This window comes from Mixophyes fleayi, chromosome 3 (genome assembly GCF_038048845.1).
Source record: "Mixophyes fleayi isolate aMixFle1 chromosome 3, aMixFle1.hap1, whole genome shotgun sequence".
NCBI classification, from domain to species: Eukaryota; Metazoa; Chordata; class Amphibia; order Anura; family Limnodynastidae; genus Mixophyes; species Mixophyes fleayi.
The window spans coordinates 140,657,263-140,682,687 of NC_134404.1; the positions used below are offsets into that span (position 1 = coordinate 140,657,263).

General features: G+C 38.3%; 1 protein-coding gene across 4 annotated transcripts in view; it reads left to right on the forward strand.

The window, feature by feature from the left end:
• The window catches only part of ARHGEF10 (Rho guanine nucleotide exchange factor 10), a 123,692-nt gene extending 119,424 nt beyond the window's left edge, over positions 1-4,268 (forward strand). For 3 of the 4 annotated variants that reach the window (XM_075202473.1, XM_075202475.1, XM_075202474.1), the window contains 2 exons: positions 952-1,074; positions 2,911-4,268. In XM_075202473.1, coding sequence (XP_075058574.1) covers positions 952-1,074; positions 2,911-3,440 — 653 coding nt within the window. In that variant the 3' untranslated portion in view covers positions 3,441-4,268. Of the gene's footprint in view, positions 1-951; positions 1,075-2,910 lie in introns of those variants that run through there. The other variant, XM_075202477.1, reaches the window with a different exon arrangement.
• The last annotated feature ends 21,157 nt before the right edge of the window (positions 4,269-25,425 follow it).

The following is a 25,425-nucleotide window of genomic DNA, read 5'->3' on the forward strand; positions in this document are numbered from 1 at the left end:
CAGCTCAGACCAATAGGGGGTCTGGACCCACAAGAGCTAGCAAGTGTACAAAAAATGGTGGAGCGTTGAAGCCATATACAAATAAGTACAAAAAATGTAATTAAAATAGAAAATTGGACTGAGCTCATAATACTAGTATAATCACACTTTAGAACATCACAGACAGATATATATGGTGATACAAAATCCATCCGGTGTAGCTTATTCTTAGATGCAAAAGGAAAATTCCTCAAATAGTATCTCCAAAATAAGGCAGGGTAGACATCATCATCAGCTATTTATAGCGCCACTAATTCCGCAGCGCTGTACAGAGAACTCACCCACATCAGTCTCTGCCCCATTGGAGCTTACACTCTAAATTCCCTAACACAGGTAACAAGTATGCACAGATGCAAGTTAAATATGTCCACACATTTACAGTTTCAATGTGCTTAGGAAAATCTCAACTCTAAATATGAGCGTAGCCGAGGCACAAGTTAGATATACACAAACGTCAGATATGACTCCAAAACGAAATACATGCACAGTTCAGTGAGGGGGGGGGGGGGCGTGAATAACTTATGTCTTAGCAACACGTGAACGCTCCTTATTCATATCTCAAAGCGCAGGTAGCCACTAGTGTTAGATATGTACAACTCAAAATACCAGGGCAAGGGTTGCCCATGCATAGTGTGACAAATTTAATAGGACACACAATATTGTTTACTCAAATACACTTGTGTCCAACTCTAAAGCAGCCCTGTAATATTAGCGGTTTCTGTCCAGGAGGCATTATTGCTTGTGTCTGATGACCATACTATAAAATTCATACAGTATTTTATAACTCTCCTTGACCGATGCAGATGTTGTTATTTTGTTTTGTTTTTTTCTTTTTTTGTTTTGTTTGCGTATTTTTGTTTTTATTTTTTACCTGTAACTGACCATCCTTTTTTTTTAATTATTATCATTCAGGACAACAACGTGTGTCTGTGACTAGCTTGCTGGTTTGTCATGGTTTACTAATGGTGGGCACGAATATTGGTATTATTGTAGCGTTTCCAGTTCCTCGTCTACAAGGAATTCCAAAAGTAACTGGTAAGTGCTGCATGGAGTCAGTTTTATTTTTTCGTTCCCTCTATACTATACATCAATCATAAACTTTCTGACACTTCCTTGATTCTGTATGTAAGGACTCTCTGCTGTTGTTCTTAACGGCTTATAAAGAAATTCAATTCTAGATTCCATTGCTTGACAGTGTCTGTCAGTGGTTTTCAATACAGATATTACCAGATACTGTACAAGATTCTGCTGCAGATTTTAGTATTATTTATAAAAAGTATCTGAAAACTAAATATCACTGAATTAGTCAAATGCGATATTAAGACGCCATCCTATGTCATCTTGAGTAATGGTAATGGCATCAACGATCGTTGTAAAAGTATGTGCTTATTGGTCACAGTTTCGGTTCTGTACTGTCAGCATTAGAAACAAACTTTGGAGACTTCAACCCTCCCCATTATTCTGGTTGTTAGCAAGGGGATAAACAGCGATAGAGTGCTGGCAGACGATCCCCCACAATTGTGCTAGTTGGGGGAAGGAAGATGTTGCCTAAAAATCATTCTTGGGTGATACTATCCTTTTAACACTAATCAAAATCTGCATATTTGTATTTCTGCATCCTTACAATTTTATTTACCTGTATGTCTTTAGCAGGCAATTTGATTAGCTGATTAATTTACACATCTGTAAGAACCAGTTATTTGTGAGGTGGGTGAGGTTACAAAACATGAGCTCAGTATTTACCCTATGAGCTACGAGCAGATAACACTGACAAGTTAATGGAATCTCTCACCAACTTCTTTATTTGTCTTGCAACTCGGAACATCGGAAACCTGATGATCTTGCTGGTTTGACACTATGTCATTGTTTAGTTTTCTCTGTTTTTCAGCCCAGTCAAGCTGCTTTTATTTTCTTGATGAATGTGTTCTTTTTATCTCTATCTTGTTTGTCTAAACTCTGCCTCTACTGATACCAACAGAAATATTCATTTTAAAAAGGTCAAGATCAAGTAATGTTGGGTTTTGTTTTTTCTCGTTTGAACTTTTACTTAAAACAGACATAGATACTAAAATTAATATAGTCAAAGCTTGTGAATGTTCTCTGTGGGTTAATAAGGCATCTACAAAAGGTTCCATATAATGTGCTGCACATACCCAGCATGCAATGCAACATCAAGCATTGCAGCCATCACCCTTTTCCACACATACTATTGTAGCATCCCTTTCTCCTTCTCCATCCTTGTTCATCTTTCCCTCTGACTTCTACCCCTTTCACCCCGACTCCCCGTATGCCGTGTCCTGTTTTGTTCCCATGCTCTATGTACGGCGCTGCGGACCCTTTGGGGCGCCATATAAATAAAAGATAACAATAGTAATAAACTTTAACAATTGTGTGAATCACTTCCATGCCAATGCACTGGAACCAGGGGCTATCAGAGGCAGGGTTAAGGGGTTAAAACACAAAGTAACTTTTATAATTGAACTTATAATTCTCACAATCTGCCTGAAGCTCTATTAAATGGTGTCACTTTTTTTTCTAAACTACTAAAAACATTTGGGAAAAATAAAAGGTATTCATATATTTTGATTAGTACATTATACATGTAGTTTGGTTTGATATTAAATTAGAAACTATTAATCTTGATTGTATGGCCAAATTTAACCAGATTAAACCATATGCTAAATTGTAGATTTGCTTTACTGTGAAACATAGTTGACATGATAGCAGTACATTGGCAGCTATGAATTTACAGATGGCTGTAAGTAAATGTATATTTGTGTATTATGTATGCATGCATTGTATGAAAGCAAAATGTAATCCTGAATAAACATTTTAGTATCTTCGATGACCTTGCTTTGTTTTTTTTTGTAGGAAGGGGAATGGTATCTTACCATGCACACCACAGTGCTGTCAAATTCCTTGTCATGGCAACTGCTGTGAGCAAAAAGCACAAGCGGACGCCAAGCAGATGTAGCCAGACTTCAAATGTGGAACTAAAAACTGAGGACACTTGTGGTGCCCATGTACAGCACAATGAGGAAACAGTTTCTTCTACTGCCAGCAACAACAATGACAGCGCCGTTTGGCTCGGGGGTTCCATGGGGTCCATTGCTCAAAAAAGTGACTTATCTTCCTCCTCTTGCTCTCTCACACCATCTCATGGATCAAATCCCTATGACATAGGGAAGGAAGATTGTACTCTTTATGACCTTCTAAGTGACCCCGGCATACCCCCACAAAACAGCAAAAGTCAACGAGCCAGAAAACTCAAGGCGGACTCTGTCATGGTAATCTCTGGTGGACAGGGTCACAAAAGAGTAAACAAGAAGCTCAAACCACAGCGACAAGAAGAGCCGGTTTCTTCTGCTATGGTTTGGCAGATCCCATTGTTACACATTTAATGACCCACAAGAATAAAATAAATGTGTGCCTTAGTTCATACAGTATTCCCAGTATTCCACCACATTGTTTTACAAGTATGGTCATCTTATGTAAACCTCCTATGTTAACACTTAAAACAACATACCTAAGGCAATTGGAAAAAAAACCCTTATCCAAGTCATCTAATCAAAGCACAAGGATGGAGCTAAATTAAATCTGAACATCTTAAGCAAACACTTTCATTCTTCATAGTCTATGAGAATGTTCACTGCCACCCATGCACAAACCTGAATTGTTGTATAATGTTGTGTTTTATATAAACGTCTGCCTAACATAATATCTAACGCTCACTAGTAGTTTTCTTGCTTTGATAGGTGATGCGCTATGAGCTTATTTCTCTTTGCAAGTAGAGTGAAGGATATGAATATATTTGTACACTAATAATATGAGACATACTGGAATGTGATAAGCCATTTGTAACTTTAGTATAAGTGAGGAAACCTCTACATGACCAAACAAGACTTGAGCAAGGCAAACTATGTTGTGTATGAGAGAAAAATCCTCTCTTTCTTCATCCAATACGTATCATTATGAAATATTATATAGTGTTCAGAGCACAAATGGATGTCTGTAATCATGTCTTTGTACATTTACACCAACCTGTTTACCATTACAGTCTATGGACCCAGTTTATGAATGAGTAAATGTCATGTTCACATATAATATATCTGGGCTAATGATGACTTAAAATGATATACACTTTAACTGCAGTATAATAGTTTTAAAGAATTATTACCAAAAGAAAACAAAGTATATGATTTCATTAAAGTAAAACATGGAGGAAATAATGAAGGAGGTCTGCCTTTATATTGTTTTCTCACAATGTCTGTTGTGGATAATGTGGATAAGAGGTATAGTAAAAGGGTAAGACATAACATAGGATTATGATAGAAGGGTAAGACATAGTATAGGATTATGATAGAAGGGTAAGACATAGTATAGGATTATGATAGAAGGGTAAGACATAGTATAGGATTATGAAAGGAAGGTAAAACATAGTATAGGATTGATGCCCTGACTCATTTTAAACACAAGGGGGCATATTCAATTATGATTCCGGTCCGCGGGATCGCGCCGGAAAGGGGCGCGAACTTAATCCACAGTACCGCAATAACATGGATTTTCGTTCGTAGCCCATAGGGTTGAGTACGAAAATCCGTGTTATTGCAGTACCGTAATACCGGCAATAGTGCACACTTTCCGCAGTAACGCGCGTTACAGCGGACCGGAACCCTAATTGAATATGTCCCAAAGGGGCATATTCAATTGTCCGCAGTTTCCGCCGCGGAAAAACGATTACCAGTATTACGGTAATAGCAAGTTGGATTTCAGCTCGCGGCTCCCTGAAAAGTACCGAAATACCGGTATTTACGCGCACTATTACCGTAATGACGGTAATAGTGCATGCGCCGCGAGAATTGTGGCTATAACGCCAACAATTGAATATGCACCATACTGTTGCAAAAGCTCCCTAAATAGATACATAAAAACACATGATTTCATTTGCAACCGTTTCTTTCATCAGCTATGCATTTATTATTATGCTCTAACTAAGGAGTAACAAATTGCAATTCAGGAAACTTTTATCAAATATTTCCCTTCACTTTTATTTTTCACAAACTCCCATGTTGTTTGTTTTTTGCATTTATTTGTCTAGTGAACAAGCATAGTGTAGTGAGACAATATACTCTAGAGGTACCTATATTGCCAGGCAGCATGTGTTCCCCTTCTTCATCTGTACAGCATGGGAGCTTTTAAGTGGATAAAGGGAAAGGAAAGCTTTTTACTGTATATAATCCACAAATGCTGATGAAGGAAAGACAAACTCACCCTTTAGAGCCATCGTCTAACTGTGTCACTGTTATTAGATAAATGTTTCATCATAAATATGTAGCTAAACCTTAAAGGAAGATAACATAGAGGATTGTCATTAAATATTATTTTGTCACAATCTCTTTCAAACATTTCACACAGTTTTTTCTAGGGCTATTTTCTAGGAGTGCGTTGTGTACTCCTTTATTCTGCATTTCTCCATTATCTTCTGTACAGGTGATGCTCTGTTAAACTTACTCTTTATTATTTTTATAATATTTGGCCATTGATAATCACATTTTTATTACTAATTTTAGAGATATAGATTTGTATATAAATCTGTAGAATAACAGAATATATGGAATGTAAAACCATACGATGCTTACAGGATCTCACACACAGCCAGTTTATAGTGTGTTGAAAAATTAGTGCATTTCTGTAACCACAGTTGTGCTACTTTTGTGTGTTTAATGGCATTTTTCAATGGGCTTATACAGAATGGATGAAATGCAGGGGCAGGCTGGGTTGAGGGGCATCTGCCCCCCGGGACGGTCCAGTGGTGGGCTAATGTTCCCAATAGACTGCTGAGTCAAGTCTTGCCCCCCCCCACCCTGGGCTACAAATTGCCAGCGCCCCCTGATGAAATGTAAACCCAAGTTAATACATGATGCATCTGTTCAGCTGCATTTAGTTTGATTGCTTGTTTGTATGTGTGCTAAGTTTGAAGCAAACAGTCCTACACTTGGGAGCTTTGGTTTCTAACATAGTGTTGATGGTTTGAGTGAGCTGCACACAAGTCAGATGCCGTGCTCTATGACACTGCTGGGATACCTTTATTCACAGCTTTACTGGCAGGATCTTTGTCAAAAACAGTAATTGGTGGGCACTATGATGGGGAATCTCCCATAGCTTGACCGATTTCACCTCCACCAGAGCTCGAATGTCAGAAAATTCAAATACAAACAGCCCTGTGTTAGTTTATATCACAGACACTGATTGGATAGAGTCAGCGGCTGTTAGAAGTTACCACAGTGCTGCTCGAACTGCCCCTTTTGACAGTCATCAGCGGCAAACAGTAACATTTAGGGGTCTATTTACAAAACTGCAATCAGCCATAAACCTGGAGAAAACAGCTGGTCATCATATCAATCTATACAATTTATTAAGGGTTTACAGTAGGAGAAATGAGAGATTTCTCCTGGATTAACCTACTATTCATTGGTTACTACTGTATGGGTACTGCGATGTTAGTAATTTATGAAGCAGCGGAAAGCATTTCTTTTCACTGCAAGCTAACGCCATCTTGTTCCTATGGGGTCCAGTGAAGCCGGAAAAGGCTTCACTTAATCCCCCGCTGGGTTACATTACTATGCGTATGTGTGAGCTTTAGCTGTACATACGCATTTCACTGTCTGCACTGGTAATGAGTGGTACCGCTGCTCAATAATAAATAGATGCCTTAGAGAGCTGGCTGGGGCAATTCTTCCACCCCACTGGCCGTCCTGCATGGGAACTCCACAATTTTACTATTTGATGAGAAGGATTATGTTTGCTACAAAAAAAAAAAAAAATTCTGTTGTGTATTTCCAGAACATTATGACCCAGGTAATTTTTAGAAAGACCAGATAAAAACAAATTGCCCACAGTACTGCTTGTTCTTTCCCCCCAACAAATAAGCGGGCACTGAAGTGCTCATTGCAGCACAATTTAATTGTATGAAAAATTTGATATAAATTGAGTGTGAATAACTGCAAAAAAATATATACAATACGTCCAAAAAATACATTTACTAATGAACTGGCAAAAAATAATAAAGCTTTATTTAAAAGTGTGTCTGAAAATTACAATTTAAGTCAATTACATAATGGGATAATGTCTTTTGAAGTCAGACAGTGAATTACGAAGCATTAGTCTATATTTATGTAACCCAGTTACCACATCCGTGGTTTATTTACATAACCCACTACTTTCAATGCAAGGTTTCTCATACAGACAAACTTTAATTTCTAATAGTCCACAAGCCACTTAGGAGAAATATTTGAAATCTTTTATGTGCCTTACATGTTTAATATATTTAGTGACAGCCAAATATATTTAATGCAAGTGAATGTCTCTGCATGCTGTCCATTCTGTGATGTTATTTATGGCTCCATCTCACATAAAGGAATGCAGTATTAATAAAAAGTGCACATTTTTTTTAATGTATTCTCCCATTGTGTTGTGATATAAGGTCTGGTCCTATTGTTTCTCATTGCCAATTGATTTAGGTCAGGGTTGTTCCACTGGGAGCTAAAGTGCTAGTTTATTCACACGTCCTTGGCCATCCCCATAAACTTAATGTATATCTTAACATGTTAAATTAATTCAAGCATGTTTTTACCTATACTTCTGACACTTATTAAAAACCTTGAGCAGCTGTTTAAACTGGGGCAGCATAACTAGGCTGTTCTTTATATTTTTCCATTTTAGTGTCCTTTTTAGTAGCTGATTTTTACCATCTTCCCATTAAATGTCTACTAGTAAAAAATAGTAGTTTGGAGATTGTTGATTCGTGGGACGTAAGTATTGCACATATACACGATATCCCAGCACCGTTTACAGGACTAGATCCATAAGTAACATTTTCTAAACGGAATTGAATTGAATCCATTGTATTATTTTATTTATAAGACACCACAAAATGTCCACAGGGCAGTACAATTGTGGTAAAACAACAACAAATACAAAAACTAGGAAAAAAGGACAAGATGAAAGCAAAGCAAGAATATAAAACAAGGATTAGTGACCATACATTACAATGCGGAAGAAATTCTAAACATCATCATCATCATTTATTTATATAGCGCCAGCAACTTTCTTAGTGCTTTACAATTGGGGACAAACAGAGTAATAAAACAACCCTGGGTGGTGCAGACAAACAGACAGAGAGGTAAGAGGGCCCTGCTCCCAAGCTTACAATATATGGGACAAAGGGAGTTTCATACATAGATTAAGTATTACATATTGCATATTGATCCAGCCAGACTGCAAAGGTAAAAAGTGCTTAGAAGGCTATATGATCCAGTCACATCAATGTTGGTCAAAGGGTTGTTGTCTTTTGTGATCTGTGTAAAGGGAGGTAATAAGGTAACCTAGGGAGGTTAAGTTGGTGGTTGAGGAATACTATAAGTTTTCCTGAAGAGAGAGAGAGCCCTGGACAGTTTGAAGACTAAAGGAAAGCCTTACTATGTGAGGGAGTGAATTCCACAAAATAAGTGCAGCAGATGAGAGAGGCAGATCTTGTGTAGAACAGAGGTGTCGAGTTGGAAAATATTTTGAGACAAGTGAGGAGATGTATGTTGGTGCAGTTTTGTTGATGTCCTTGTATGTTAGTAGAAGTATTTTATATTGGATTCAGTGAAAAACAGGCAACCAATGTAGTGACTGACAGAGTAGACCAGCAAAGGAACAATTCACAAGGAAAATCAATCTAGCTGCTGCATGCAAAATAGATTTTAGGGGTAAGTGTCTGATTCAGGGAAGACCAGTAAGGAGAGGGAATTGCAAGTCGATGCCGGAGATGATGAGTACATGAATTAGAGTTTTTGCAGTGTCTTGTATGTGCGTATTCTGGAAATGTTTTTTTAGATGTATGTAAAATGATTTAAATATAGAGTCGATGTGGGGAAGAATGGATAGTTATGAGTCAAGGATAATGCCTAAGTAACGAGTTACCGGAGTGTGATTTATCGTTATGTCAACAGAAATAGAAATGTCAGGTAGGTAACTTCTGTTCGTGGGTGGGAATATTAACTCTGTGGGGTATATTTACTAAACTGCGGGTTTGAAAAACTGGAGATGTTGCCTACAGCAACCATATTCTAGTTGTCATTTATTTAGTACATTCCACAAAATGACAGCTAGAATCTCAATGGTTGCTATAGGCAACATCTCCAGTTTTTCAAACCCGCAGTTTAGTAAATCTAGCTGTGTTTTTGGAAGATTGAGTTTGAGTTTGCAAGAGGACATCCAAGATGACATGCCAGAAAGAGAGTAACATGGTCAACACAGATAGTGAGAGACCAGGAGAGGATAGATAAATTTGGGTATCATCTGCATAGAGATGATACTGAAATCCGAAGGAGCTTATTAGTTTTCCAAGAGAAGTGGTGTAGATAGAGAACAGCAGGGAACCTAGGACTGATCCTTGTGGTACTCCAACTGATAAAGGAAACGGAGCAGAGGTGAATCCAGAGAAACTAACACTGAAAGAGCAATTATATTGGTAGGATGAGAACCAGGATAGGACAGTGTCTTGAAGACCTAGGGATTGTAGTGTTTGTATGAGGAGAGAGTGGTCAACAATGTCAAATGAAACAGAGAGATCCAGGAGAATTAGAAGTGAGTAATGGACTTTAGATCTAGCAGTGATCAAATCGTTGACAAGCTTAGTCAACGTAGTATAATATATTACTTCCTGCCACCAAGCTGAAAACAAGCTTGGTGGCAGGGAGGGAGACAAACCTGTTTGCTGGTAATGCAGTTTGAGGTGGCATAGGGTTCAAGTAGACGGTAAGGGTGTGCAGGTGGACAGGAAGAGCGTAGGCAGGAAAACAGGCTAGAGGGCCCTGCTTGTGAAAGCTTTCAATCTAGAATATTGGGACTGACATAAGAGAGGGGGTGGGTGACCCAGAGTGGGGGTGTAGTTGTGAGGATGGGGCAGTGGGAGATGAGTTAGGAGATGGACTGGTAGAGTTAAAAGGAGTGTAAGATCAAAGGACAAATCTTGGAGGCAGGAGTTTGATGAGCGGAGAGGATGCATGTGAGTGTTGGAGATGTATGGGAAAAGGAGTATTAGAATTATTTTTAAACTAGGAGGCTGTACCTATAATAAAGCAGATCATTTTTGGGACAGTATATTGTTGAAAATCAGTTTTGAGAAAATTAATTTGCTTGCTGCAGTACACAAAATGATTGACTTTTGCATTGGTAATAGATCTATTAATAGTTGAAGTAACAACAACTAGCATCTAGAGTGCACACAGCACTGAAATAAATTTATATGAACTCATGTTAGGGTGCTGTCTCAGACAGTAGAATTGTTAGTGATGATTAATTATGATTCATTACACTTCTTAATTCACCAATATAATGTTACTCATGTTCTTAAGTCTTATGCCAAAGCGATAAATATTGGTACATTCAGCCCTTGGGTAAGTAATTTTGTTATGTTTATACTTGTAGATTTCCAACCTTGCTCATTATAGCTTAGAGGTAAAATGTTATTACTTTGTAATAATCCAGGTGCATTTGTTCATAAGTTTATTTTCAGGAACATACAATCTTGTGAAGCAAGAGAATACAACTGCAGCAAGCAACACAACAAATTCAACATATGCTGATTGGGAAACAAGCTTCCATGCCTCCCAAGTGTCCCGAGTCCAGCGGACTGTCCCGTCCGACTTACAATTTGTCCCAGTATCGGAGCAACCGGACATGGCAGCTAGTTTCCCTGGTGGTCTAGGAGGAATTGGGCAGGACCAGGGTTGCCAACTCTGAAATGAAAAACAAGCAACCGCTTAGTGCAAAACAAGCCCAAACCAATCCTAAATGCCAAACTTATACACACATTTTCTTAATAAACATAATTACACCACAGCATCGTCCCTGGCAAGTAAAACAGGCTAGATCCATGACATACATGGACTGAGTAATACCACACAGCCCCATGATATGACAGTATAAGATAGCGCTCTGAGAAGCAGTCATCTGACATGAGCAGCTTACTGAATGGGAGGAGGGGGGGGGGTATATAGAGAGGGGTCATTCCAGGTTACCTACTATAAGTGCTGTCATCCTACAGACACACCACTTATTTCAGCAGGTTGTTGCAGATCCGCATCCCACACCACTATGAGCAAGGTGCAAGGAGGCAAGGAATGTCTTCTTGGTGAGTCGCTGACTGACAACACAGCAGCCAATCAAAATCTGCCATAGTATAAGGCCCAGCCCATCTCTTCTCACATGACTGCCAATAGAGGGTTGGCGGGTGTATGTGATTTATTCCAAGTCCTCCTCTGACTCTGCACACCCACCAACAAAGCGCCGCTTCATTGGAAGAATTTACTGCACAACCCGCCCACTAAAAAAAAATTTAATGCACCAATCACGAAATGGAAACAGACAAATAAAAGAAAAATATTATGCAGCCTAAGGACGTGGAGAACGTGTCCAAGCCCAAAAACAAGCTACCTGAGGCAGTTAAAAAAAAAAACCTGCAACTTAAGAAAAAAAGAAGCCCAATTCCAAGCGGAATTGGCAACTATGGGCAAGACATGTCCAAGACCGCTACTGCGCATGAGCGAACGTGTACGAAACTGCTACAGCGCATGCACGACCGTGTCCGTAACCGCTACTGCGCATGCGCAAATTGCGCTAAAAGGAAGTTTGTGGGCAGTGATAAGGCTTGATGAGGGCGTGGCTTATTTGTCCCTCTCGGCACTCCTAATGTTGGGAGGTATTAGCTTCTGTTCACCTAATCTGTGTAAGGTTAAACATATTATAACCGATAACTATGTCATATGTGTTGCACATACTATATACTATATAAACACTGCACTATCTATACTCTTCAGACAGCGAACACACCATAAAATTGCCTTGCAATAATTTGTACTGAGTGCAAAGAGGTGCAGCAGCAGATGAATCCAAAGCTCTTTGGGGCAATATCAAAGGGGTGTTGTAGAACGGCACCATTTCTGAAGAGACATTCAGTAAAATTTATGCACTTGGCATAAGTAAATGGCATAAGTAAAGTAAATGAGGGCCGCTGTTCATATGTCATGCCACAGTGATTCTGTTGAGAAAGTACAGTAGTCAGTGATTTGGCAGCTGAATTGCTATGATGTGAATGGAACAGTATACCGCACTCACTTTTATAATGTGACGACTGAGTGTATGCTCACTTTATAATGCCACAGTTTATAGGTCAGAAACATATTTGTTCTAGGAGCTAATAATTATGTTGAAAAAGTAGATATACCTACAAAAAAAATAATTATTATATTGTAATTAAAAATATAGTAATTAAAAAGTTATTACTTTATTCATTCAAAACTGATGAGGGGTCATACACAAAGCATACCTAGTATTAGAATAAAAAGGAAAACTTAAGTGTTTTACATTAATTGTAAAATATATTAAGAGTGGTGCAAACAGTGCTAAATAGTTGTTTATGATTGAAATACGTGCTGACTTGGCTCCAAAGGGTTGTAATTTACCCATTATTACATCTTCTAAATTATACCAGTCTTGGTTACAACAGCTGAATTCTTGTAATAATAGGTTTCAATTAGAATTATCCTTTCAAAATGTCCTTAGATCCACAGACATCATCAACCAGATTCATCCTTTCATCAGCCTGACTGCTACGGAAATAAGTATCCCAGAGAAATTGTCAGAAGCATTGAAGACTTCCCTTGCCAAGACCCAATAAACTTTTAATGCGTGATCACTGTCTAGCTATGTAGAATCTCAATAGGTGTGTCCTAGTTTTATGGAAAGAAGAAAATGTGGGTGTCACGAATAGCCACCTCTGGCCACTCCCTGATTTAATATTCACACAGTCAAAAAATATATCACCTCTAATTTGTCAGGAAACCTCTCCTGACTCCCTTTAAATATCACAAATCGCACTCGTGATTTGAAAGCTTAATGTAAGGGAAAACACAGGATTTCAGCCTAAACCTCACTCTTACCTATCTCTTAGGCTACAGATTTCATTGGTCCCTTTCCCAACAAAGAGCACGCTTCACACCTCTCCGCAACTGCCACCAGCTATGTATAAGGCCCGTAGCAAACCTATGACTTAATGGTTTCTAAAGACTTAGCCCAGCCAAGCAATCTCTCTCTTATAAACAGGAAGTTAATTTGTTTAGAGCAATAAGGACATCGCTATTACATTTTTAGATTTACTATACAAAAAGTACAATACTTACAGATTATAAAAACAATAAACAATTGACATATATACACAAGCAAAACAGTTTAAAATAAAGGGATTAAATTTAGAGTATAACTTACAGATAAGTGGTATATTCTGGCTTGAAGATGGGCAGCTTATCAATGATGATTGATTTCCCAAAAGACTGACAATTTCTTGTAACTGATCTCAGCTTTTTAAAGACACCTTTACACTTTACCCCACTTCCAGGGGTTGTGGTCTGTGACACTGTTTACAATCACCATTTGCATGTTGCCTGATTTGCTACCCAATTCTACTATGTGTCACACAGACCCAATTTTATTATTAATAGATCCACTATGAATTTGCCAACTTATTGATACCAAACAGGCCTATGTCCAGCATATTTGTTGAGCATATACTCATTTCTTCAACTCCTCTGTGTGCCAGAATGCTGTATTTGACATATGGACTGCCCTTTCTAATGCTATTGAGGAATACGTGACTGATCACTACTGTTATTGATTTTAAGTTGCATTTTGAAAACTAAATTATATTTTAGATTCAGAAAGCCATTATCCTTGTGTAAGGTCACAAGCTGTGACCAACTGCTTAGTATCTCTCTCTCTCTCTCTCTGTCAAAAAAACTCTCCTCTGTCAGGAGCTGGCTCACCCCAAGTGCCTTTGAAGCTGCTCAGCTTTCCCTGAAAGTGTTGCTGTTATCTTTTAACATAGAAGTGGACAGAATCACCAGGTCAACACACACCAGACCCTCTAACTTCACATTTTACACTTTAGTATCTCAATTTATCAATGGATTCATTTGATATAACATATTTATACTGCAGTTATGATTAGGCCTTATTCCCCACAATGATGTTATTGGTTAATCCTTCTAACTGTAATTCCTCTCTGTTCACTACAGTGGGCTTCATCATGTTTTTTCACCTCTTTCTGCTTTGAACCTTATACTCTATTAATCATTTATGTATTTTTAAAAAGTTACTATTATTGTTGATTTGTGCCACTATACTCTGCAGCGCAGTACAGTGGAAAAAACAGATGTACATAAAGTAGGGACTTATAAGGTAGAAAAAAAATAAAATAGTTGCAGACATTAAAACAAAGGGTATGGATATCCCTGTTAATGAGAGAGCTTAGATTCTAATTAGAAGGGGCACAGCCAAAACAAGAGGAGAGAGTGAAGCTCAGAGTGGAGATTGGGACATCTCTGAAGAGTGCATTAGTGTGGGTAATATAGGTGGAAGTATGGAATGCTCTAAAAATAGATGTGTTTTATGAGAGTGTTTAATGAACTGAAAGCTGTGTGAGAGGCTGATCGGTTGTGGTAGCAATCCCCTAAGTGGGTAACGGCAAGGGAGAAGTCTTGAGGGATTTGGTGTGGCGAGTGAAGAAGAGCAGTAGGATTTAAAGGGGGACAGGTGGGTGAGGGAAATGCCAGATAGGAGGAGTTTGCATTATTCAAGTGAAGAAATGACTAGATAAGAGTTTTGGTAGCATCTTGTGTAAGAAAAAGACACTCTGCTAATATTTCGAAGGTGAAAGTGACAGGACTGTAAAAGAGACTGGATGTGAGGAATAAAGCAGAGAACATTGTCAACTGTGACACCAAGGCAGCAGGTTTGGGAGACTGAGGAAATAGCAATGTTGTTGATGGTGAGGGAGATTTGAGTGGAGGTGATGACTCTTTTTTGGACATATTGAGCGTTAGGTAGTGTCTATTTATCGTCTTTGAATTTCTCATATGTATCCCCCTCTTTTTCTGCAGCTGAGATCATTTCCTATAACAACACATATTGGGACTAACAAACCTATCAAAAATCTAAGGGGTATATTTACTAAGCGTTCCAACAAAACGCTGATTATTCGCGCTTTGCAGTCTTTTTTTTTAAATGCCAATTTTATTAAAGACAAAGCCCATCGAGTTTTGCACTTAAGAAAATTGCCGTTTTTAAAAAATAAAAATGACTGCAAAGCGCCGAAGCGATGGATCATCTGAACCGCTGCTTAGTAAATATACCCCTAAATTTAGCTCTTAGCTCTACGGGAAAACTAGCTTTTATATTTCAATAGCTGGTACTCTTAATAGCTCAAAATTATTATTATTGTCAGTGAGTAATCGATTGCAAGTTTTACCTTATGGATGACGTATTAACATACATGTAATGTAGAAGTCAATATTTCACCTTAAGCCCCGCCCAGAGCATCCCATAGTCTTGATTGCCCGGTCACATAACAATATTGTATCACTTACAATGTAATATTGCCTATCACTTTTTTCTCTCACCGCTTAAAAGATAAGCTATGTTACCTAACCAACAGGCTTTGTAAACTACCCTCTAGAAACCAACCTTTAACTTGAAGCCAGGGGCTTCCAAAAGCCTGTTGTGTTGTGACCTTGCAGTGTGAAGAGTGGGAGTCCATCTATAGAGTTTAATAGATGCGCTTCTATTGAGCTCTATATTGGAGGCATGAACAGTCTTTCCCCTGACAGTTTACAGTGCGATTTTCTCACAGTGCCTTTTGCTTCAGGACAGTTATGGGTGACAAGGTCACCTGGGTGGAAGTACCCACATATTTGCTACATGTGGGGAGTAGATAATACAACTGGGATTTGTTCAAAGCTCTTTAAGTTCATTTAACTTTGCCAATGAAAGAAAAGAGTATGTGCAATCAGTGTCAGACTGGGGTATGAAGGGCCCAACAGGGGAATGCAGTGATAGGGGCCCACTACGTTGTGGTGTGGCCAACTGTAAGAGTGGGTGTGGCCAGTCAAGGGGGTGTGGTCAGCCCAAGGAGGAGAACTTATAGCACTATAGTGTGGTCCTTAAAGAACAAAGTGTACATTGCAAATTAGACGAGTTTCCCATATATCATGTACACAAAACTATAGACAAATTGTGTATCAATCAATAAATAACCTTTATTAATAGTAATAAACATATGTATGAATACAAAAATATAAATTAGAACTAGAAAATTTAAACAAAACTATTTAGTGTAACACTGACAACATCTGACACAACAACGCAATAAAATATAAATAACATTCCTTAATATTCCAACATCACACAGTAGTGATTTTCCGATAACTTAACGTAAACATGTTTAGAATGTGTTTATCACAGACAGTGCAATATACCCGCATATATAACCTCCTTCATTTTTTGGAGTGGTACTGTTAAAGTTTAAGACTTAAAATTTTAACACAACAACAATTTAGTGTAACACTGAGAACATCTGACACAACAACGCAATAAAATATAAATAACATTCCTTAATATTCCAACACCACACAGTAGTGATTTTCCAATCACTTAACGTAAACATGTTTAGAATGTGTTTATCACAGACAGTGCAATATACCCGCTTATATAACCTCCTTCATTTTTTTGGAGTGGTATTGAAGAAGCATTATCATTAACAGCAATTAAGCTGTTATAGAAGCAATCTTTGTAGAAGAGAAGATGAATGTGCAAATGTATCAATTATGTCATCAAATATGAAATTTCCAACAATATCCCTTTCTATATTAAGAAGCAGAAATGATTCTAGCAATTATTGGCCAATCATTGATCTCAATCTATTTTTTACAATTTTAAGCTTTGAAAAAACTCTTTCGCAAGATACCTGAGTACAAGCTAATGTAAGAAGAGTTTTGTACACAGCAAACAGATTGGTATATGTAGCAGAGTGTAAATTGTGATCATATAGGAGCCGGTAGCAGCAGGTCAGGCAGTTTTCACAGGCTCTCATTTTTATATCACTAGACATTGTTTCTTCAATGTTTGTTTCTTCTACACTAACACTTGTGCTCGGAAGAGAATATGGCTTTTTAAGCACAGAATAATTCTGCACAAAATTTAGAAGCTCTGCTTTAAGCTGGACAATGTCTACCTCAGCCAAATCTGCAACAGTTCTCAGAGCCTCTGTTGGTATCTCACACTGATCCGTCATCATTCGGTTAAACTGCCTTGGGTCAAAGTAGGTTAAATTCTGAATGAGGCTTTCATTTTTCGAAAACCTTCTATCAATACTCTCTACTGCTTGATCAAGTACAACATAGTATGTCTGTATTTTGAAAGCTTTTAGAGAGTGCTCAATTGGCTCATCCTGAGATAACTCACCAGGCATCTTTTTTTTCCTTGCTGTCCTTTTTTCGGGTAGACTTTTTTGGACATTAGCAGTTACAGAATGCTCTTCAAGTGAACTCTCTACTTTGTCAATAAATGAATTCACTAATTCAATTAATTTCGAAAAAGAAGGTCTAAGCTTCTGAAGCAGACCCTTGGCAATATCAACCATTCGCCAGGCCTGTAATATGTCCAAGCCAGCAGTCTGCAGATAATCAGAAACTGGAGTTGCAATTTCAAAGATCTGCATGAACATAAATGATACAAGTAGTGTTTCGTATCTTGTCCAGGCATGGAGTAAGTACTTTGCCTCACTAATGATTTTACTGTCAAACTGTGGTGACACTGAAATATACTCCAGGCAAGAAAGCAAGGTGCTGTACAATTCATTGGATTGTTCAGAAGATGATCCAAAAATTGTACTTAATGCTCTTGGTTTGCTCCACCAGCGTGTGTCACTAATTTTCTTTAGTCGAGAAAGTTTTTCCTGCCCTTGACGCTGGTTGGAGACATGTTCTGCCCACACAGATGATCTCTTGTAAGACTCTGAAAAAAAACATGCTGTTTTCTCTAAAAGCTCAAATAAAGACTTTACTGGAGTAACACACTGTGTGATATCTACAATGCATAACACCAAGTGTACACTGAATTACAGGACTCTTTTCTTATGTAGGCCTATACTCCACTGTAGTGCCCCCTCATGTTTGCAGCACCATCAAAAGAGCAACCAATAATGTTACTTATGCTCAGAGAGAACATTTCAAGTCGCTCCTTCAGAACGGAAAACAGAGCTTCCCCAGTAGTGCTTCTGACATCAACAAGACTGAAGAGTCTTTCAAAAACCATGCTGTCTTTGGTATACCTTAAAATGATGCTACATTGTTCCACAACACCAATATCCTGTGTACTGTCCATTTCTACACTAAATTTCACAGCATCTTTCACCTCCTGGCTTATTTTCTGTTTTACCATATTTCCCATTATTATTATCAGCTTGTTAACAGTTGTTTTGCTTAAAAATGTTACCATTCCACCCTTTCCTTTACTCTTCTGATGGCGTCTTTTCCTGGCCTCACTTTTTTCTACTGCTTGCTCTATGTGTTTTTGCAGTACACCATATTTACTCAGAAGCAGAACTAACCCCAGAAAGTTACCGTGGTTGAGGTCACTATTGAGTAAAGTATGAGCAGCCTCATCCTGCCCTCTGTAAGCAAGCGCTTGCTTTGCAATGTAGAGTATGATAGCAATAAGACGACTAATAACCATGCGATTGTGCTGCACTTCTTCTCTATGTTTGTTTACTAAATTTACATTGATTAAAGTTTCTATATCACTTTTCCTTTCTGCATGCAAATATGCACTGACAGCTACTTGATGTTGGCTAGATTCTTCATGTTCCCTTACTCTGTCATACACATGTTTCTTAACTTGCCATCCAAAAATAAATTTACTTTTACGATTGCTACAAAATGCCATACAAGTTGAACAAAATATTTTTTGACTTTCAACACAGTAAGAAAGCCATTTCCTCTGAATGGCACTTCCACCGGGTACCGGTCGAAAGTAGACTCTATGAGCTTGAAAAGGCAAAGTATGAGAAGCATCTGAAGGTGGCTGCACAGGGTGAGCTTTCATAAAATGTAATTTTGCTGAAATACTGCATAATGCTTCTGGTGCAACAAAAACATTACATTTTTCAGATACAGATGGAAGAGGTGAAAACAAGATCTCACTTTCTGCAGAACTGTCCATATCTTGACCATGGGTCTCGGTGAGGCCGAGCCCACAAATATTTTCTCCTGAGCCTTCCGGTTCACTTAATACAACGGACGGACCTTCGTCTGCACTAGACACTGATGCTGCAGCATCCTTCTGTACTGTGCTTTCAGAAACATGTTGAAGGCTTAAGTCCATTGGTTCTACAGTAACATCCTTAGACTTCCATAGCTTTTGTTGGCCTGGTGCATTTCCTGCGTCTCTCAGGCTCTTTTGTGACGCTTGCAATCTCTTTGCTGAGCCACTACTATATTTCTTCTTTTTAGGCACTTCCGCTTGGCTTTTGTCTACTGAAACTGCACTTCCTTTGGAAGACATTTTGTAGTGCCTAGCAATAACAAACAATATTTTGGACATCAATGATGCCCACTGAAGATTGCTTGATGCCCTGACTGCAGATAGTTCCAACTCTGTTTCCCTCAATCATGCATAACAATTTCTTGAATATCATCCTTTATCATGCTGTCCTACAATGTCTTCATTATAAATAACCTCATATATAATCATGCCAACATGGTAAGATAGCACAATTAGCAAGATCTCCATATAATTACGCCATCATATATAACTATTATTAACACATACACAGTATGATAAAGACAAGCCTATCTTACTTATTATCATGCCACCCTAGCAAGACAAAATACACATTATTAAAGGCATGCCACCGCAATATAATCACGCCATCCAACTTCATTAGAATCATGCAAGCCTCTGTCAACCATATACATGCCATTCTACTTCGTTATAATCATGCCATGCCCTTCAACATGCCATTCCCTCAAAATATACTAATTATATGCAATGATCACATAATTAGGAACATTATATAATCTGATAATCATGATATTCCATAAACTAAGCCGTTTTCATCATGACATGCAAACATAGTTTACATTTTCAGAGTGGCTGGCTAAAATCAAATATTTAGAAACATTCTAAATATTAGTATGGACAAATGTTTTCCTACCTGTAAATAATGAGTATTTTTAGTTTTGATTGATCCTGGATTCTCAATCTGGGTGCAGCTCAATTCAAGATTGGTCAGGTTTTTCTGATTATCTTCCAGTTTTCAAATGGGGCCCAGTGTGTTTTCTGTATTGTAATATACAAGAACATTTTATCACAAATGCTTTTGCCTCAGAGCTCTCCCGATTTCCCTCTTCCATCCCTCATCCCTCAGGGCTCTCCCCATTTCCCCCTTTCATCCCTCAGGGCTCTCCCCATTTCGTTTCTCAGGGCTCTCCCCATTTCATCCCTCAGGGCTCTCCCCATTTCATCCCTCAGGGCTCTCCCCATTTCATCCCACAGGGCTCTCCCCATTTCCCCCTTTCATCCCTCAGGGACACTGGGGGTATATTCCAGACCCAGACTAGACAGGATGTTGGACACTCTCATTTCACTTTCTTTGTTTTATCACAAAAAAATTTATTTTCTGGTGCCAAATTTTCAACACATTAATTAATTGCTGGAGCCAATTAACTATACTTGTGCAAATGAGTTCAACACTAATTACCATGCAGTGCTTGCTATCACATAAAGAAAATAAAAAATTGCTGACAAAGAAAGTGAATAAGGAAGGAAGGCTGATAGAAAAGATAATATAAAGGGGTAAAGACAGCAAGATTATTTATAATCTATCTCTAGGAATAATTCTTTCACTCCCTTTTAGGATTTTATAAGTATTGATAAAATCTTATTTTATAACTGGGGTGCAAGCAAAAACTAGAGGATAACTTGATAGAGAAAAGAAAGAACAGTAGTTTTTTTTCAACAAGGTGCACTATGGACCTATATCATTTATTGTTATCACTTGAACCATCATTTTAAATCAATATTATTAATAAAATCAAAATTAAAATAAAACTGGATGCACTGTGTATCTATACCTATATATCCAAACCAAAGGATATATGCTAAGGAGGCTGTATAAGTATTGCTAATATGCAGATATACTGATGTGGGATCAGTGGTCAGTTATCATCCACTGATATGAATAATCAAAACCACCACTTCAATAGGATTAATAAGGACGACTATGGTAATATATCTGGTGGTTTTGATTATTCATATTAGCCTCCTTACCATATATTATTTGGTTTGGATATATAGGTATAGATACACAGTGCATCCAGTTTTATCATAATTTTGATTTTACTAATTATATTGATATTTTATATTTTGCTATTATATATTATTATATTATTTTAATATTATATCCAATAAAAGTTTTGTTTTAAAAAGAATGGTTCAAGTGATAAAAAAAATAATGATATTCCATAAACAAATAAATTATATAGACCCCTACTGCAGGCATCAGATAAGTTTAAAAGGAACATAGTGGACATATGTACATTTATATACGACTCAGCCAATGATGGAGTAATGCCAGAGAGCCACTTACCTGATCCTGAAAAGGTCTGGCATGCTGCTCCTCTGGGCGGCTGCAACAGAAACACAACTCCTCCTTCCCTGCTGAAGTTGAAAACACACTACTGCGCAGGTGCAGAGAGACAAGACAGGCTCTCTGCACCTGCGCGGTAGTGTGTTTATTACTGACACTGCCGCCGAGGCCCGCAGACGTCGGGCAGTCAAGTGATCGCTGGAAGCTCCGCCCTAACGTCGGAGGGGACGGAGCTTAATCGCGGCGGGGCCTACCGGAGTCTAGCCCGGCTGGCCGGCAGGCCAGTCCGAGGCTGGCAATAGTGACCTCTCTGCTTCTGTTGCCCTTAGGAACATATCTACTGTGCTTAATGCTTTATCTAGCCCTGAATTCCAGTAATGTCACAGATAGAATATTGTAAACTATTTATGGTCTACCATGCCTTTATCCCGCAGAGGGATTAACATTATAGTCCAATGGAATTTAGTGTACTCAAATAAATAACTTATATTTGCTAGGCCACAAACATCTTGTCGTACTACAAAGATTGGTTGTACTCTGCTCAAAGGAAGCAGTCTCCCCACACGTTCTGCTCAGAGATCTTCACATTTCATAGCTGAATGGGAACTGTTCATTTGCACCAAGGAGAACAGGGAATCTGTGTAGTTAGCAGCTACGTTTTCAATGCATGTTATAGATATAGAGTTGATACAAGGGAATGCATTTATAAAAACAAATGTGTTTTGTATACTGCATATTTATTGACATAACAAAATGTTACTTTAGGGCTGATTTGGAGGTAAGTGCAAATTTTACCTGGGTGCTGCAACACATAATGCTTTTTCCAGTTGCAAATTTTGCACTCCATTGCTGGATTTGCTCCTAAATCAAAATATATTAAATTCAATATATACCATATGCAGATAAATAAACAATATACCAAACCTTACCACACAAAATAAAAGATATAGCTACAATAAAACTGTTGTAAAAAAATGTCACTGTGTAACGAATATAAGCAAAATTCAGGATAACACATAAAGACAGTCATTGTAAGATAAGCACAATGTCCACATGCATTTCCACTGTTTACATAGAAACCAATTCATGGATCACTCACTGCTTATTTTTAGTGGAATATCATTCTGGATCGCTCCCAAGCTTAGGGAAAATATTTCATATGTGATATTTCTACTTTCCACTGTTAACTGTGCTTGTTTTTATTCCCTTCTGTCTTTCAGAATGAATAGGAGTAATAGGAAAAGATAACTGATGTATGTGTAAGGTTTATGTCCAGTCAATTCATCCACTTTTATAAATCTTTAATGAAAGAAATGCAGATAAGTTATTCACTAAAGAGAACCTAATTCGCTGAATGTTTATTAATATGATAGGTTGTATTGTTTGCTCTGTAAAGTTAAGAGTTTAATTAAAGAATGACTTGTAAAACGTATGAATTTTATATAGCTACAGTAAAACTGCAAGTTCAAATGGAATTAGGCATTTTAAAATGTTAATATGATGTCCGAAGGGGAACAAATGCTATGTCATTATACACAGATCAGCCACAACATTAAAAACCACTGACAAGTGAAGTGAATAAGATTGATTATCTTGTTACAATGACACCTGTCAAACGGCTGGGATATATTAGGCAGCAAGTGAACAGTTAGTTCTTGAAGTTGATTTAATGGAAGCAGTAAAAATGGACAAGCTTAAGGATCTGAGCGACTTTGATAAGGGCCAAATTGTGATGACTAGATGACTGGGGCAGAGCATCTCCAAAATGGCAGGTCTTGTGGGGTGTTCCCGATATGCAGTGGTTAGTACAACTGGTGAACTGGTGACAGGGTCATGGGTGCCCAAAGCTTACTGATGCGCATGGGGAGCGAAGGTTAGCTGGCTATGATAGAAAGGTGTCAGAACACACAGTGTACTGCAGCTTGCTGTGTAGCCGCAGACCAGTCAGAGTGCCCATGCTGACCCCAGTCCACTGACAAAAGTGCCTACAATGGGCAGATCAGTGTTAGAACTGGCACATGAAGCAATGGAAAAGGTGGTCTGCTCTGATGTTTCATGTTTTTTTCTTTACATCATGGGGACGGCCAAGTGAGTGTGCGTTGTTTACCCAGAGAAGAGATGGCATCAGGATGCACTATGTGAAGAAGGCAAGTCAGCAGTGGCAGTGTGAAGCTCTGGGAAACTTTTTGCTGGGAAACCTTGAAGCAATTGTTGTAGACCAAGTACACCCCTTCATGGCAACGGTATTCCCTAATGGCAATGGTCTCTTTCAGCAGGGTAATGTGCCCTGGTTGAGGAACATGACAAAGAGTTCAAGGTTTTGACTTGGCCTCCAAAATCCCCAGATCTCAATCCAATCGAGCATCTGTGGGATGTGCTGGAAAAACAAGTCCGAGCCATGGAGGCCTCACTTTGCAACTTACAGTACTTAAAGGATCTGCTGCTAACGTCTTGGTGCCAGAAACCACAGGACACCTTCAGTGGTCTTGTGGAGTCCAATCCTCGATGGGTCAGAGGTGTTTTGGTAGCACAAGGGAGTCCTACATAATATTGGGATGGTGATTTTCATATTGTGGCTAATGAATGTATTTTACTTTTGGATTTTAAGCCCCTCCCTTGCACCTTAGGATTGTACAAAGTGGTGCTTGCTATGGACTCTCTGTACCAACTGATTTTTGTCACTGCAGTTTTCATGGCCGTAAAATCAGGGTTTACTGGTCCCAATAGTAAATACAGTTTCAAAACACACTGTTTTCCAAACGTTTCATGCAACAAAAATAGAACAAGCAGCGCTCCCGAAGTGTCAAATATTAGGACATTTTGTGTGTACTGACATAGTGCTGGATTTGACAAATAAGTAGTGTACATAAACATATACAAAAATCAAACAGCATCGTATCAGTATATACACAATTATGGATACTTTTATAGATGAGTGCACATTTCTACAGAGATTAATGTATGGACCCAAATATAACTTTAGGGAATCACAATGGCACTTGAGCTGTTCTTCCTGGTTCGTAAATGACCCACGGAGTCTGGTAGGACATTTTTTAAGGTTATTTTGGAAGGAAGTCATGTGATTATGAAGACATAACTTATGGTTATTATGCTTCATGTTTGCGTTTAAATAATATTTAAATGTGAAAGGTATTAAAATTCTTGTTGACCTGATGATTTCTGTGTTGTATTATTAACCTGCTGTCTCTCCTTAAGGCTATGTCTGACCAGAAAGCCATGGTGTTCTCAAGTGATGATTTAATGTGAATGGAGAATATTATTACCGTTGCAGCAAAACTCTGCATTTTTTGGTCAATATTTAACTCTAAAAATTGTATTAGAAAACTGAGCCATCCAACCTCCTAGACATTACACTTTTCAGTCTAACCGATAGGCTGGTTCTAGCCAAACTAGCTCCATCATAGTAAAACCAATAGTGTGCCACTTAATGTATCCATAAACCCATGCTCGTAACAGTTATTATATATTAGATATATACATATTATATATATAGAAATTGTGCATCTATATGGGACCTGCATCAAAAGTGTGAGGTTCATCTCCTATGCTTAAAAAAAACAAGAAAAAGAAAAGAATTACACAACTTTGGTGTGCCCTGTACATATTTGACACATCAATCATGTATAGTACTAACTACCCCTAGCCAGGAACTAGGGCTTTACCTGCTATTATCAAGCCAGAAGCTAGCATAGTGCCTGTATTTACCAACTGCCTGGAGCCAGAAGCTAGCACAGTGCCTGTAATTACCAACTGCTCAGAGCCAGAATAAAAGTCCTGTGCTTGCTATTATCAACTGCCTGGTGTCACTTTGATGGCAGCTCCTAGGAAAGAACCAC